Here is a 17463-nt window from a genome sequence, read left to right on the forward strand (position 1 = left end):
ACATTTTCCTTAAGGTTGCTTTTATTCACTTTTCACTTCACACAATCCGTTTCTCTGTTTGTTTGTTTTTCTTGGCCAATGTCAGTGTCTTTGTACTTTTGTACTTTTATGTACTTTTGTACTTTTATGTACTAATGTACTTTTAATACCTGCTTTATAATAAAAGTATTAAATAAAAGTAACCTTAAGGAAGGTGTTTAATACCTGCTTTTCACCCCACTGCTCTCTCTCTCTAACAGCTTTGACCTCAGATCCATGTTCTCTGTAAGAACGTGTATAATTTTTATGTTTTATTGCCTTTGTACTGCTTACACACTTACTATATGTAGCCATATACATAAAATGTGATTATTAGCTCATGGCATAAATATGTATAATTTGTATTTGGTACTGACCATTACATATTAGTAGACTTCTCTATGTCTCACTTCACCTGATGGCCTGCAATAAGCTGAATTCATCCAGAATAAAGTAATTAGCTAAATACGTATTAAACACGTTTAAGTTTTAAGCAGGCTATTAAGTATTATTAGAAAAAAAGAGAACTTCTCTGTATTATGGTCAAATCTGTTAAAGATTATAGCTAAATTTAGATAGCTCAACATTTGTAAGAAGAAAAAAATGACAAACAAATAATAACCATAATATACAACAGAATATTTTAATATGCAAAACCACCTGTCTATACATAAAACAATTTAAGTTTTAATTTGGAAATTAGATTAAAATTTACTGTCGTGTATAATTCTTGTTGTTAAGGTGGTACCATGTTCTGTTCAATTTGAATTTTATCTCTCAAAGTAAAAACCGAATATATCCTTAAAATAAAAATACTTAATTGGACCACTGAAGATTGATCTAAAAGCTAATTAAAGGAACATGATATGCAGCATTTCTTAACAACAAGCTACTCATTAAAGGAACCACCGCAGGATCAAGGACAAGTACTGAATGTGCTCCTTACATTCTCAGGCAAGAACTATGCAGATGTAAACATTTTTCCTGGTTGTAATTTTAACATTAGTGTGTGAATATTAGTGTGTGAATATCTGTGTGAGAATCTCTAGACTTATTCCACGACGTGCAAATCCTTGGGCCTGTCGGAGTCATATGGGTTTGAGGTCGAGTCTCAGATTTGCATGTATGCTTTAATCCCTGATGAGCTCGAAGGCACCAGAATGTTCCATCTGCAGGAGCGGCGCGTTTTCCATCATGCGTCTGCGCGGAATCTGATTGGCTGTCGGCTGCACAAGGAACTCTAAGGAAATAAGCGGCTCCCTGCAGCTTTCACACGCGTTTGACATCTCCAACACACGCACAGAGCTGTTTAACCAGCACGGCAAGGGAAAAAAAGCATCAGGTAACATTACTCACATCATATTTTGGGGTATATTTGCGCACTGAATTTGTGCTGGGGTAAAATAGAATTAGCCTGTAATACCAGCCCAAGGACATTAAATATGTGGTTGTATTTTTTTTTATTAAAATTATTATTATAATAGCCTGTAATAAGAAAAATAGTAACGCGAAAAGCTGCATTTGACATCAGATGTTATGTTTATTATTAGTAGCAGCTGATGCGTGATTTTCCACTTCAGGTCATACCGGTGAAGTCACTGGATGTAGGCAGTGATGGCGCTTGTCTCAGCACTGTAGCTTCCCGCAGTCCGACATTATCCTTCAAATCACCGGATGGGGGAAGGGGGGATTCTTTTTTTTAATCCCACCCGTATTCTGGCAATAAGGTTAAAGCATAGGGATGGATAATAATTTGGATGGATAATAAAATGGATAACACTTAAAAGAGACTTTCCAATACGGGTAGAAAAACGGGTAGAGAAAGAACAAACCCACAAATACAACTGAATGTAAAAAAAAACAAACAGATTATTTATCTTTATCAAAATGACTTATAAGTTACACATATTCTTCGTCTTATATTATATTGTGTTCATAAGGATATTTTTTTAATAAATGTTAGTTGTGTTCAACATATAATAAGGAAATACAGTATAAGTTCAAGTATGTTTAAAAAAACCTAGTTAATATATAAGGTTGTTTCCTTGTATTGACTTTACGTGGCTGTCTAGGAATGCTGTACTTTGTACTTACCCTAATTAATGTTATTTTTTTATGCATGGAAGGTTCTGGAAAACCTATCCCTGATTAATATTTTACAGCCAAACCTTATCCTCGTTCTTTATGTTATCTGAGAACGCTGACACACTTAAGAGTCGAAAGACTTGTCTCCAAGTTCACACACTATAACTTGCTTTTTAATAATATTAAAAATAATAACAATATAATAAAGCTAACTAAAACACCAATAAGAATAAACTAGACGCATGTAGCCCCCATGACTAGATTGTGATGTCACATTTATAGACATAATAATGTTGGTCTCACGTAGTCGGTTTGTGCTGTTTTGTCGTTGGGACATTGAGGTTTCAAAGTACACTGTGGCATCAGGTTTATTCCACCATTTAAAGCACATGACTCCTCTATCTTTTCACAGACACCATGTCAAAGGGAACTGCAGTTGGCATTGATCTGGGGACCACTTACTCCTGCGTAGGAATCTTCCAGCATGGTAAAGTTGAAATCATTGCTAATGACCAAGGAAACAGGACCACACCAAGTTATGTGGCCTTCACTGATTCTGAAAGGTTGATTGGTGATGCAGCCAAGAACCAAGTGGCCATGAACCCCACCAACACAATCTTTGGTTTGTATGGATTTTACATTTTAATCTTCCAAAATGTGTACATGTCTAAACCTGATTTCTTTGAAGTGGTCATTTGACATCAGATTAATTAAATGTCGGCTCGAGTGACCATGTGGTATTGTCTCATTTTAGATGCCAAGCGCCTTATAGGCAGAAGGTTTGAGGATCTGGTTGTTCAGTCTGACATGAAACATTGGCCTTTCAAGGTCATTAGTGATGGTGGTCGTCCCAAGGTAGAGGTTGAATATAAAGGAGAGACTAAGAACTTTTACCCTGAGGAAATCTCCTCCATGGTGTTGGTGAAGATGAAGGAAATTGCTGAAGCCTACCTTGGAAAGGTGAGTGTCTTAAATAAAAAAAATCAGTGTTTATTGTTGAATATTTTGGGTCATTTTAAATATAAAAATATTTAAATACTGAAAAAAAAACTTTTGTTGCAGTCTATCAACAACGCTGTAATCACAGTACCAGCTTATTTCAATGACTCTCAACGTCAAGCCACAAAAGATGCTGGTACAATCTCTGGTCTAAATGTTTTACGAATTATTAATGAGCCTACTGCTGCTGCCATCGCCTATGGTCTGGACAAAAAGGTAAAAATTGTGGCTTCTAAATCAATACCATCTATTTATTTCATTTCAACTTCCTTAACCTGGGCTTGTAAAAGTTGAAGTGTTTGTCATTTTAGGTTGGCTCTGAGAGGAACGTCCTCATCTTTGATCTTGGAGGTGGTACCTTCGATGTGTCCATCCTGACAATTGAAGATGGCATCTTTGAGGTCAAATCCACTGCTGGTGACACTCACCTGGGTGGTGAAGACTTTGACAGTCGCATGGTGAACCACTTTATTGCAGAATTCAAACGCAAGTACAAGAAGGACATCAGTGACAACAAGAGAGCTGTTCGCCGTCTGCGCACTGCCTGCGAGCGGGCCAAGCGCACACTGTCCTCTAGCACTCAGGCCAGTATTGAGATCGACTCCCTTTATGAGGGTGTTGATTTCTACACCTCCATCACAAGAGCTCGCTTTGAGGAGCTCAACGCTGACCTCTTCCGTGGAACCCTGGACCCTGTTGAGAAGTCACTCCGAGATGCCAAAATGGACAAAGCACAGATTCATGACATTGTCCTGGTCGGTGGCTCTACACGCATCCCCAAGATACAGAAGCTTCTCCAAGATTTCTTCAATGGCAAGGAGCTCAATAAGAACATCAACCCTGATGAGGCTGTGGCTTATGGAGCAGGTTGGTTACAATAGATGTTATTTATTCTTTAAATTTATGCTTTCAGAATGATGAAGTTGATAAAATCCTCTGTTACCTTTCAGCTGTCCAGGCTGCCATCCTTTCTGGGGACAAGTCTGAGAATGTTCAGGACCTGCTGCTTCTGGATGTCACCCCTCTGTCTCTTGGAATTGAGACTGCTGGTGGTGTGATGACTGCTCTGATCAAGCGTAATACCACAATTCCAACGAAGCAGACTCAGACTTTCACCACCTACTCTGACAACCAGCCTGGTGTGCTGATTCAGGTTGGAACCAAATTTATTACGCTTATGGTTTTATTTATCACTGTGATGAAGTTTATTCCTGCCATTCATAGTTTCCACCAGAGGTTGAAAAACCAAAGATGGCAGAAGTTGAAAAACCATTTCAAGTAACAAGTTCTAAAATGCAAACTTTTATATTACTTAAGCATTTGACTATGTTTTTTCATGTTTTCACTGTTCTCAGGTTTATGAGGGTGAGCGTGCCATGACCAAGGACAACAACCTGTTGGGCAAATTTGAGCTCACTGGAATTCCACCTGCTCCCCGTGGTGTTCCTCAGATTGAGGTCACATTTGACATTGATGCCAATGGCATCCTTAATGTCTCTGCTGTTGACAAGAGCACTGGAAAAGAGAACAAGATCACCATCACCAATGACAAGGGTAGGTTGATTTTGCCTGAATTATTCTGCAGATTTAGTGCCTGTTTAGTTTTGTTCTGGTTTCTTAGACTTTTTTTTTATTATACATTAGGTCGTCTCAGTAAGGAGGACATTGAGCGCATGGTTCAGGAGGCTGAGAAATACAAGGCTGAGGATGATGTTCAGCGTGACAAGGTGTCTGCAAAGAATGGTCTGGAGTCCTATGCTTTCAATATGAAGTCCACTGTAGAGGATGATAAGTTGCAGGGCAAGATCAGTGATGAGGACAAGCAGAAGATCCTGGACAAATGCAATGAGATCATTAGCTGGCTTGATAAGAATCAGGTATTCTTAGTTGTTCCTCCTTTGTGACTATCACAATGGCTTAGCTCCATGACTTAATATCTTTGCTATTAAATGTCTTTTGCCATAATATTTCCTTGCTTTACAGACTGCAGAAAAAGAAGAATATGAGCATCAGCAGCAAGAACTGGAGAAAGTCTGCAATCCCATCATCACCAAACTGTACCAGAGTGCTGGAGGCATGCCAGGGGGAATGCCAGGTGGATTTCCCGGAGCTGGTGGAGCTCCCACTGGTGGTGGATCCTCTGGACCAACCATTGAAGAAGTTGATTAAAGATAAAATAGCAACTATGTTCTGTTTATCCCAGTTAGCCTGATCAGTATGCAGTGATCTATGACTCCTTAATAGTTATTTTGTTGTGAGCTGTGAAAAATGCACTTTAAAACAACAATATCTATGAAGACCCTACACTGACAAAATAAATAGATCCCTAACTATCACACTGTGCTTTTGTCTTTCCTGCATTGTGAACAAATCAAATTATCATAGTCATGATAGTCATGATAGTCATGGGTATTTTCTTTGTATTATGTGTGAGCGCAGGAGTAATTGGTTGTTTGTATTTGGGGTAGCAGAGTCCTACATATTAAATTTGCATCAACAATTCACTTAATGTACCTTGTCCATTACAGCACACAATGTCTACACATGTTCACAAACTTATTCCAGTGTGAGAATGTTGAGAATATGGCTCAAAGGCATGTCATATTCTGACTGGAATAACCTACAATGATGTTGTTTGAAAAGTGAAAAATGATAGAAAAATGACATACTACTTCCTAAGTTTTCCAAATTTGAACAATTAAATAAGAGGCTATACCTGGACATAGACAAAAAAAAGATTGACCTTGTGTTACCACAGGCTGTAAGTGGTATGTTGGTTTACTAATTCCTTTAAATATAAACTGAGATTTTGTTGAAATTAATCGATTCCCCAAGTTTAAAGTCAGATTTGCGTTAATGTCAGTGGGCTCAATATGAAATGTTGCCCCTTCCAAGATGGTGGTGCTTTTAGCGCATGTCTTCGTTTAATACTGCGACTTCGAGTTAATAATGTCTAATAATATATTTTGATCCAAGAGTGAGAATATATGAATATTGCCAACACATTTTATTAACAGCTTCAGCTTTATTTCCCCAGTCTGCTGTTGCTTTTCTTTCTTTTTCCCCCCCCTAATATAAAGCTCAGGAGAACTATTCGGCAACACGCAACACGTCATCAAATCGCGCTAGGTTCTTAGAGGACCCTTATACGCCTCGTGTTGTCAACATTTTAGTAGCTCTTGAAACTTCGGACGCTAAAGAACGATTTTATTTACTAGTTGGTGTGATCATGAGTTCTCAAATAACGTGTGTTGGTTGGGTGACGAGGGGGGTTTCTAAAGGAACACCAGATAAAGTTGAATTGAGCAAAGAGGAGCTGCAGCGCATCATAGCTGAGGCTAAGAATGAATTAAGGCAAGATGATGATGATGAGGAGGAGGAAGAATGTTCGGTGAGTGATCAAGAGAAGACAGAAAGTCGGTCAGCCTCAGAAATGCCTGATGCAGGTGATGAAAAGCCAGCAGATGATCTTGCTGAGTACGAACTGGACAAATATGATGAGGAAGATCTTGAGGCTGCTAATATCGGGGACAGTCTGGCAGGTCTGACAGTGTTTGGCAGTAACGAAGAAGATCCTTATGTCACCATTAAAGACACAGACCAGTATGAACGAGAGGACTTCGAGATCAAGCCTACTGATAATCTCATTCTGGCTGGTAGGGCTGAAAAGGATTGTTGCAATCTTGAAGTTTATGTGTATAACTCTGAAGAGAACTCTCTCTATGTCCACCATGACATCCTCCTGCCTGCTTATCCGCTGAGTGTCGAGTGGCTGAACTTTGACCCAAGCCCTGAGGAAGGCACAGGGAATTATGCAGCCATAGGAAACATGACTCCAGTTATTGACGTGTGGGATCTGGACGTGGTTGATAGCTTAGAGCCTGTGTTTTCTCTGGGAAGCAGTAAGAAGACCAAGAAAAAGAAGAAGAAGAAGAATGCTGCAGAAGCTATAGAGGGCCACACTGATGCTGTATTGGATTTGTCATGGAACGCGATGGTTAGGAATGTTTTGGGAAGTGCTTCTGCTGATGAGACTGTGGTTCTTTGGGACCTCGTGCAAGGAAAACCGGCGACGACACTAAGACGTCACACTGATAAGGTCCAGACTCTAAAGTTTCACCCATTTGAGGCACAGACTCTAATCACTGGGTCTTATGATAAGTCAGCTATCCTGTATGACTGTCGCAATCCAGAATCCAGCAATCGTGTCTGGCGTTTCAGCGGTCAGGTGGAACGACTGGTGTGGAATCACTTCTCTCCCTGCAACTTCCTTGCAAGTACAGAGGATGGCTTTGTTTACTGTTTAGATGCCAGATCAGACAAGCTGGTCTTCACTCTGAGGGCACATGATGGAGAGGTGTCAGGTATGAACCTGAGCAGTCAAGTAAGCGGCTGTCTGGTTACCAGTTCTGCTGACAAACACGTGAAGATCTGGGATATTCTCGGAAACAAACCCAAGCTCATTCACTCCAGAGACATGAAAATGGGAGTGCTGTTTTGTGAAGCTTGCTGTCCTGACATGCCATTCGTTTATGCATTTGGAGGACAGAAGGATGGGTTGCGAGTTTGGGACATTAGCGATGTAGCTGCAGTGGCGGAGGCTTTCGGCAGTCGGGAACGTTTGGTTGCCAGCACAGTGTCGGGCTCCAGCAGCAGCATGGTTGACATGGAGGTCTCTTAATGGTACAGCTAGAGACTATATGCGACCAAAGAACTTATTTTTGAAATGCAAAGTAAGCAAATTCTGCTTAATGAAAAACAAATCAGTATATACATATTTGGCATAGAAGATGAATTAACATACAGTTATTATTAAAATATCTGTACACTTCTGTGATTAAATCATTAAACAAATGTTTAATCCTGAAGCCTTGTGTTTTTATGCATTCATCTTTAGTATTTGCTGCCCTGCCCGTATGTCTCCTGGGTGTGAGATGGAAATACACCCTGGATAGAATGACACATGGAATCAAACACACGTTAACACATGTTTATATCCGGGGACAATTTAGACTAGTGAATCAAGCTACTGTCATGTTTTTAAGACGTAGAAGAAGACATTCATTATGTGCTTTTTTGGAAACATTTTACTGGAAAAAAAAATGTATGTAAAGTTCTCAGACCAATCAGCATTTAAACCTCTTGGTTCATTTGATTTTAGGAAGTTTTTCTTAATTAATATATATATATATATAAAGTTTGGATAAGCGGTAGAAGATGAATGAATGAATGAATATATATATATATATAAAAAATCCATCCTAATTCAATTCATCAGCAAAATGATCAAATCTTTAGAAAGTTGTGAACAAAGTGTATCGGAGGAAGAAAAATTGTAGTTCATGACTAGGCTTGAGATGCACTGATTGGTTTAAGTAATAACAACTGTTTCTTCATTATAACAAATTCCAAGAAGTTACAAAAAGCCTCTACTAAGAATTGAGAGCCAATAATTTACTGTTATTTAAAAAAAAAAAACTGCTATTTTTCTTTTTGCAATGCTGAAAATGTACAAGATCTTTACTGTGTTTTGCTTGGTCAAGTTATCCAATATTATGTAAGTTCATTCACTTAAAAAAGGATAGATTTAAAAAAAAAAAAAAAAAAAAAGCTGACACTGACACTGTATGTCACAACCGACACTGCATGTCAATATATGGCAGTTGTTATTGTGAAATTATATTAATTCTGTAGAATGAAAATGTAACACTTAAATATTCTGCATAAATAACATTTAATAATCATTTAAAAATCAATTCATTTAATTTTCCTGCATGCGTTGATGATCTGACATCTGTGTTTCTGCTTCTGGGGATATGAAAATGATGCATTTTTAAAGTAGTGAAACATTAAATTGCAAATGCAAAGCTCTACAAATAAAACATCTCTTTTATATTTCGTCTAAGTCTGATCACTAACAACATCTTGCACTTGTTGCTATATATAAATATATATGTTGCTAATATAATATAAATATATATAAATCTTCTCTTATAATCTATGCTGTTCTACCTTTGAGAATGTTTGCACTAGTAAGAAATAAAACATGCACATTTAAATGAACTCGTTGCGTTAAATATTCACTGCTTTTACCGACTTTTACTGTTTTACCTTTTTACAGCGAAGTCGTTCTCGGACTTTTACTTTGGCACACTTTGACCCGGAAACACTAGGACGGATCCATGTGCGTTTGACGCACGAATTTTCTATACAGTTCTTCGTTATACGTCTATTTTTCAGCATCACCTCCGATTTCATTTTTAATTCACTAGAGCTTCACAAACAATGTCGTTTAAAGATATCAACGCAGACTCGGACGACGCTCAGCCCACTGAAATAGAGAGCTTGTGTATGAACTGTTATGAGAATGTGAGTAGTCAGAAAAACAATGAATAATCATATTATTAATAATAATAATAACAACATATTTACATGTTTGTGATGAGTCTAGATGACATGTCTTGAACTCTTTTTCAGGGAAACACTCGTCTTCTCCTAACCAAAATCCCCTTCTTTAGAGAAATCATCATCAGTTCCTTCTCATGTCCACACTGTCACTGGACTAATACAGAAATCCAGTCTGCAGGGAGAATCCAGGAGCAGGGAGTCTGTTGTTCAGTCCACATAAAGACTAAAGAGGTGACTGTGATTAGATCAACTAATTCTGATCTAACTTCCAACACATGTATTGTATTGTATGTCTTTATTGTCCACCAAGGTGGACATTTTTCTTTGGCTCACCATCACTTAAAAATAAGAAAAACAAAAAGGACTGAAAAATAACACATAAAAACAAATACTAATATCCATTAGATTATCACGTCACGTAACAGTATCTCAGATTACACTTGTTTTATCAATCGCTTGAGGAATTAAGAAATTTAATATCATTTGGGATAAAAGACCTCTTAAACACGTTTTTATGTGCTAAGTGAACCCATATATCGCTTTCCAGATTTCATAGGCTCAACCTGACCAAAGTGAGGGTGAGAACCATCTGCTAGAATGCTTCTTGCCTTCTGTCTTCATGTCTTTCCACACCCAACCTTAACACGCTACCACATTCATACACCTGGAAGCAATTTTCTTCACTAAAGATATAATGTGCATGTGTAGCTCAAGTAGTAGTTGTTCTGCGTAGAAGTATTTTAGCACGATGACAATGCATAGATTGTGCTTTGTGGGTTGAGTTTGGTGATCATTCTGTTTTTTTATTAAGGCTCTAGCATGTTTCGGGGCCCTAAAAAGTTGCTAAGTTGTATATCATTTCTGTTGTTTAGGATATGAACCGTCAGGTCGTGAAAACAGACAGTGCCAGTACTCGAATTCCTGAGCTGGACTTTGAAATCCCTGCATTCACACAAAAGGGCTGTGAGTATTACTGTATTTATTAGTCAAGTCAGGGCAAGAAACTTCATATATGTCATGTCAACCATATATAGCTTATGCATTGCACAGTGAAATGAAACAACGTTTCTCCGTCCTGTCCCCTGCTCTGAAGGCAGAGTCTCTAGTCTTCAGCAGCACACACACCTTTGCGGTCATTCACAGCTTCTGGTTGGAGTGTATTGATGGTCTTGGAGACAGTCATGTCATCAATGCACTTAGCGATGTAGCTGGTCCCTGATGCTGTGTACTCCTCCAAGTTGAAGGAATCGCATTTGATTGCAGCCTCCCTGAACATGTTCCAGTCAGTGCAGTCAAAACAGTCCTGAAGGGCAGAGGTGGCTCCTGCTGGCCAGGTTTTGACCTGCTTCAGAACATGTTTAGAGCATCTGACGAGTGGTCTGTATGCCTCACATAATTAGCCGAGGTTGGGGGGCTGGGCTCAGCATGATATGCCCTGGGGATGTTTGTGTAAATAACATCCAGCGTGTTTGCCCCTCTCAAAGTCCACATATTGATGGAATTTAGGGAGCATTGATTGGAGATTTGCATGATTGAAATCTCTGGCCCATTTATATGGGAATGGATTTGCTATTCTGTTTGTTCTGTTCCAGGTAATGGTGTGATATGAACTTTGTTATACACTGGTTTATATTTAAGAAGTATTTACTTTTCTTTTTTAGCACTGTCCACCATTGAGGGACTCCTTGACCGAGCAGTAGCAGGATTAGAACAAGATCAACCAACACGACGGGTATGGAAGTTTTTATTTTATTTTATTTTTATTTTTTTAACCCTGGTCTCAGATCTAACAGATTAACAAAAGGATCAATTAAATTGCTCTGTGTCAGATATGAAAACCTGCTAATGCCTATATGGATTAGCGTTATATATTAGAACAGTTTTGCATTACATAGGCACTCCAAATTTCTACTGTCTCACAGCTCCCAGCTTCCACAACATTAGAACCGGGTATTAAACTGTCTGTGGTCACTGACACCCATCCATCATGGGTCATAAGGGTTAGATAAAACATAATGTTTTGTGGGATGTGAAAGACTTTTTTTGACTTGTGATTTCCAAGACTTGTAAATTCCCAGAATAGAAGGTGCCAGGAAATTTGGTTCTTTTGGTAAAATAATAATAATAATAAAAAAAAAAAAAAACACTAGCTGATCATTATTAGAAGTAGTGTGCACACTAGATTTCAGCTTTCAGCCACACATCTGGAAACAACAGCATTCTGTGCAGCAACACATGCTAGGGATTGTTAGGGTTTTCAAATTCTGTATTTTCTTGCTGCCTGCTTGGATTTTATTACTCTGGAGTTTAGATATTAAAATCCATATCATATCACATAGTACAGATATTTCAATTGATGCACAAATTAAAATGTTCTTGCATGTCATGCTCAGTCTCTGTTCCTTTTCAGGCCACTGAACCAGAAGTAGCAGACAAAATAGGCCAATTTATTCAGAGACTGAAAAAGCTGAAAGATGTTGAAGAAGAATTCACACTGGTGACATGATAACTTTTTATTTGTTAATGTTAATAGCAAAGGGGGAAAATTCTGGGGGAATAGTTGGTGTCTCTGTGAGTAAACTATTCTCTGTTTTCTCCGTGTTACCTGTCAGATCATTGACGATCCTTCAGGGAACAGTTTCATCGAGAATCCATTTGCACCGCAGAAAGACCAAGCTCTCACTGTATCTTCTTACAAAAGAACACCTGAACAAAACTCAGCCCTTGGGGTAGAGGTGAGAAAACTGGGATTGCTATCAAGCTATTGTTTATTTTCATACTTTTATTTTATAAAAGCATTTGGAGATGAAGTTCAGTTTTCTTGACTTTATTATACTTCCTAAAGTTGGTTCATTTTTCATTATTTGCCTTGAGTAACATTCTCCATGTTATTTTTCAGGAAAGTAAACCAGAGGAAGAGGAGAATGCTGGGAATAATCTGGACACAATGAGGAACGAAGTCCTGGTGTTCAACACCAACTGCCCAGAATGCAATGCTCCTGCCTCAACAAACATGAAACTTGTCCGTATCCTTTGAACTGGTAGCACAGTGAGGTTTAATGTGAACAGGTCTGACTTCATGTCAACTGTGGAACCCTGTACAGTAACTGCAGAGAAAGATTCTCTCTGAGAAATGAGTTGTATTTAAATAGATTTTTAATTATTAACAGCCAAGGAGTGTAAAAACACATCAGTTGACACATCAGTGCTGTGTATGTATGGGAATTACTGTTTTTGGATAGAGCTGGTACAGGAATGATGAGCAGCCAAAAACAAATTCACACTGAAAGCATTTCTGGAGGATTTTTGCTCTAAAATACACTTCCATTTTAAGCATGATGGTCCAAATCTCTAGATTGATATTGATGTTATTTTGAGTGTGAGAGTAGGAGGGATTGATCAGAGGTTCGGTGGAAGCAGACAGGATTGGTTAGCAACATATGTGGAAGTCAGCAGTATCGGTGAATTAATCCGAAACATGCGTTTTTACCAACAAAAAAAAAACAAAACAGTATCATGCAAAACACTAGCTGGATGCTGCTAAAGTCTTTATGTATTAATTATTATTATTAATTGTGGACGCTGTTAGAAGAGAGAATAAGTTTACATTCTCATTTATACACTATAAATATGCATTTATATGTACACAGCTATTTAAATCATTGCATTTCGTGTTCACATCTGGCACAACATTATAATGTTTGTTTAATTTAAGAACATTTATAACCTTATAGCCATGAGTGACAGAAGTGATGCACAGGAAAAGAAAACTCACATGCATGACACTGTTGGGCCCGAACGGTGCTTTGACCCGAACCTCCGAAGCTTGGCGAAGAATAGGATTTCATTGTGCTTTACGGCATGTGAGACAAATAATGGCTCTGAATTTTTTTTTGGCATTTTATCCTCTTAAAATTTGTTCCTTCACTTCTAATCAGAAATTCCACATTTCAAAGAAGTTATCATCATGGCCACCAACTGTGACAGCTGTGGACATCGAACTAATGAGGTCAGAAAAGGCCGGCAATGTTACTGTGTAGAACTGAATGCATTGCCTGTAGTTGTGTGTCTTAATATATGTGATATCAGTACGTAGAAAATAATTAATGGTATTTATGATCATTAGTGTGGACTTTCCCATGATAACACTTTGTAAAGCAATGTGAAATATTTAAGACCCCTGATTACTGTCACTGCCATTGCAAACAATTTGGACATGTCTAGTATTGTTTTTTTTTTCTCAGTACATTAATTTGCATCGAAGTGCTTGAGCACTGGAGAAATTCTGGAGACAAGAAATTAGAATTCTATTAATAAGATTTATCATACTGTTGAACTGTTTGCACAGGTGAAATCAGGTGGTGCCACAGAGGAGCTGGGAACTAGAATCACACTCCACCTCACTGACCCGTCAGACATGTCGCGAGACCTGCTAAAGGTATTCTGAGGCCACGTGAGCCTTTCATCCTCCAAACTCAAATATAAAGCTGTTAGTGATACAACAGTAAACAAAAAAAGTCATTTCCTTCCTAAATCATTTCCTTCAGTCTAATACTCTAATGTCAGTACTAAATCTAATGTTTGAAGCTTATGCTTTAAAATGTAGAATATTTGCTTTATTGATTTGGTGTGTTTGTGTGTGTTACAGTCAGAGACTTGCAGTGTGCTGATTCCAGAGCTGGAGTTTGAACTGGGTATGGCGGCGTTAGGAGGAAAATTCACCACTCTGGAAGGGCTCCTTAAGGACATCAAGGAACTAGTGAGCATCAGCAATCATCATTTATTTTTATATTTGAAAGATGTTTTTATTTAGATGATATATTTATTTACAGAAAGCCATCTCATTTCTTATTTTTTGCTATGTATAATTGGTTTAGATCGTCATGAAAAACCCCTTTGTTTGTGGAGACAGTGCCATCTCTGACACGTATGAGAAACTGGAGCATTTTGGGGGAAAAATCGACAAGGTTTGAACTTTTACTTGTAACTTTTACTTCTTATTGAGCTTGGTGGACCTGGGATTTTTGTAACTTTCTGATTGGTAGTCTAAAACCTTAACCATTAGGCTACCACATACATACCACATCAACATACAAAATTTACATGTTGGAAAGCCTGTTTGCTGAGGCAATAAAAGATGTGTTTTCCTTTCACAATTTGAATTTGCAAACCTTAGTCTTGGGATACAAAAAAAGTCAGGATTATCATTTTTGTTTTAACGGGTGGTTGAGTCATAAAATAGAGAGTAGGCAAGATATTTTTGTATAATATAGTATTTGAGACAAGTTTTGTTTCACTTTTTTTTTTAACGTCAGTACTAAACGTGTAAAGACAATCTGGCAAGGACTATGTATTTTATATACTTTATGTGAAACATCTTACATAGTCCTGGCTATCAGACTGGATATACAGTTATCTTAATTTTGTAACAATTGTGTAATGTACAGGTGGAATTGTGGCACAGTGTGTAGTTACCATTTCACAACTCCAGGATCCCGAGTTTAGGATAGTGTCTGGTTCAGGTTTTACGTATTCTCTTTTAACATCCCTCTAAAACATGCCAGTAGCTGGATTGATGATTTGCCTATAGGTGTGAATGGGTGTGTGACTGTATTGGCAAGACCTGCATCATGCTTAGTGTTCCTGGGACAGGCATTACATTTACATTTTTGTCATTTAGCAGACACCCTTATCCAGAGTGACTTACAATTGATTTCAATTTAAACAACTGAGCAATGGAGGGTTAAGTGCCTTGCTCAGGGGTCCAGCAATGGCAGTGGACCTGGGATTCGAACTCATGACCTTCTGATCAATAGTCTAACTAGACTACCACATCCCCATTAGATCCACTACAGCTCTGACCAAGCTAAATTACTTTTTGTTAGCCTAGCCGTATCCAATCTTATCCGGAAAGGGCCGGTGTGGGTGCAGGTTTTTATTCCAACCAAGCAAAAGCCACACCAGAGTCTATTAAAAGCCAAGAACAACTGATTAAACAGGTGGAATCAGGTGTGGCTTCTGCTTGGTTGGAATGAAAAACTGCACCCATACCGGCCCTTTGTGAGATTGTACACCGCTGGCCTAGAGCAATACTGTTTTGGTAAAAGTCTTATGTGGGTGATTAATTTTTAGAACCTTCTTTGAACACAATAACCATGTTTATCGGGTGAGGTCCATATTTTTTTCCCCCCTTTGTTTGCCTTGTGTTTAACATCAAGATCATGTCAGGAGAAATGGATGTCCACATCATCCTTGATGATCCAACAGGAAACAGTTACCTGCAGGTACACATTTCTTTCCATGACTATTACCATGAAATATATAATGCTGAGTGATAAAGATTTAAGCCTGCGGTTTCTCTATGTAGAACATTTATGCTCCAGACCCTGATCCTGAGATGAAGACTGAAAAGTATGTGAGAACATTTGAGCAGAATGAAGACCTGGGACTGAATGACATGAAAACTGAGGGCTACAGTGAGGCTGAGAATTGAGGCTGATTATAAAACCTGAAGCCAGGAGTCTAAATTAGTTAAAGCTAGGAGCTTTTTTTTTTTTTTTATTCAGTATGGCGTAAAGATGCCATGTGGAGGAAAAAGTAGGAAGATGAGTTCATGTAAAATGCCATAGCTTGTCTTGCTCTTATACTGAAAAACAGTTTTGTTTTGGTATTTGCCTAAACTGCCCTCTGGTGGGCATTAATTTGATTATATACACACCAAGCTGTAATGAAATTAAGTGTAAATATATATATATATGAAAAATACTTATTTACACAGCACTTAATTTGTTATTGTCGCTTCATGCAGTGATTTTCTTTACAGCCAGGAAACGACTAACTATACATTGTGTTTGTACAATAAAATGTGTGATGGTGGTTTTGTGTGTGGTGTTTAATTAGACAGAACAGAGACAAACATTACAGGTGTAGTTTAATTCATGCAGATTTCTGCAGCTCGGAAAAATACACCGAGTCTTTGTCCCTTAAATCAGGCTCTGAACATTTATTTAATTAAACAGGAGGGGAAAAAAAAATTAACAAGGTCATTTAAAAGCAGTGAGAACGACAACAAGCACTGGTCTAAAAACTACCGTGTATACTAAACGTTCAACCCACGTATTTTCCCCCATTTTAATCCGTTCACAGTCCACCTTTTGTTCACGGGCAGGTTGAACATGTCCGCCGTCTCGTTGCCTCACAAACAAGCATTTCTCCGAGAACCAACAGCATAATTCAGTTTCATAACACCTTAAGACAATGCAGAATCAAGCGAGAAGAAGAAAATGTGTTACTTTAGAGACTCAAAATGGTGGCATCGCTGTGTGTGGAGCCGTGATGTGATGTCAGTGTCCTCGGTCACGAAGCTCGTCACTTGCTCTTGGCTGGTTTCTCAGTTTTCTTGGGCAGCAGAACAGCTTGGATGTTTGGTAACACTCCGCCTTGGGCGATGGTAACACCGCCTAAAAGTTTATTCAGCTCCTCGTCGTTACGGACTGCGAGCTGCAGATGGCGGGGGATGATCCTGGTCTTTTTGTTGTCTCTCGCTGCGTTTCCAGCCAACTCGAGAATTTCAGCCGTCAGATATTCCAGCACAGCGGCCAGATAGACGGGCGCCCCTGCGCCTACCCGCTCAGCATAGTTCCCTTTGCGTAGCAGTCTGTGGACACGACCCACTGGAAACTGAAGTCCAGCTCTGGACGAACGAGACTTGGCCTTAGCTCGGGCCTTCCCACCGGTTTTCCCCCTGCCGGACATATTAAAACCACAACAAAGCTAGACAATAACGTAGTTTACAATTAGCTCCTTGTTTCAATTGCAGTCACCGCGCTGTATTGTGATGTAAGCAGGGTTTGATATTTATACCCCGATCCTGACGCGGATTGGTCACACTGAAGCGCTACAACGTGACCAATCACAAGACGCGATGTGTAGCGCGACGACACGCGAACATCC

The 17463-nt window shown here is 38.7% G+C and overlaps 4 protein-coding genes across 4 annotated transcripts; 3 read left to right on the forward strand and 1 right to left on the reverse strand.

Annotated features, from left to right (window-relative positions):
* Positions 1-1227: 1227 nt before the first annotated feature.
* On the forward strand, positions 1228-5438 carry LOC132863113 (heat shock cognate 71 kDa protein-like). Its single transcript, XM_060895710.1, has 9 exons — positions 1228-1360; positions 2516-2725; positions 2858-3063; positions 3166-3318; positions 3414-3969; positions 4053-4255; positions 4458-4656; positions 4747-4979; positions 5086-5438. The coding sequence occupies exons 2-9, from the start codon at positions 2521-2523 to the stop codon at positions 5269-5271; spliced, it is 1941 nt and encodes a 646-aa protein (XP_060751693.1). The 5' UTR covers positions 1228-1360; positions 2516-2520; the 3' UTR covers positions 5272-5438.
* Positions 5439-5498: 60 nt separating this feature from the next.
* On the forward strand, positions 5499-7970 carry pwp1 (PWP1 homolog, endonuclein). The gene is made up of 2 exons (XM_060896646.1): positions 5499-5511; positions 6183-7970. Exons 1-2 carry the CDS (start codon positions 5499-5501, stop codon positions 7781-7783), a joined length of 1614 nt encoding a protein of 537 aa, XP_060752629.1. The 3' UTR covers positions 7784-7970.
* A 1288-nt stretch (positions 7971-9258) lies between these two features.
* On the forward strand, positions 9259-16386 carry zpr1 (ZPR1 zinc finger). Its single transcript, XM_060895389.1, has 13 exons — positions 9259-9471; positions 9580-9741; positions 10383-10473; positions 11172-11242; positions 11921-12007; positions 12123-12245; positions 12410-12536; positions 13449-13519; positions 13859-13948; positions 14159-14269; positions 14388-14477; positions 15729-15794; positions 15878-16386. Exons 1-13 carry the CDS (start codon positions 9388-9390, stop codon positions 16001-16003), a joined length of 1299 nt encoding a protein of 432 aa, XP_060751372.1. The 5' UTR covers positions 9259-9387; the 3' UTR covers positions 16004-16386.
* A 38-nt stretch (positions 16387-16424) lies between these two features.
* Positions 16425-17355, reverse strand: LOC132862952 (histone H2A). Its single transcript, XM_060895390.1, has one exon. The coding sequence runs from the start codon at positions 17263-17265 to the stop codon at positions 16879-16881; it is 387 nt and encodes a 128-aa protein (XP_060751373.1). The 5' UTR covers positions 17266-17355; the 3' UTR covers positions 16425-16878.
* Between the last annotated feature and the right edge of the window lie 108 nt (positions 17356-17463).

Source organism: Tachysurus vachellii, chromosome 20 (assembly GCF_030014155.1).
Source record: "Tachysurus vachellii isolate PV-2020 chromosome 20, HZAU_Pvac_v1, whole genome shotgun sequence".
Classification (NCBI taxonomy): domain Eukaryota; kingdom Metazoa; phylum Chordata; class Actinopteri; order Siluriformes; family Bagridae; genus Tachysurus; species Tachysurus vachellii.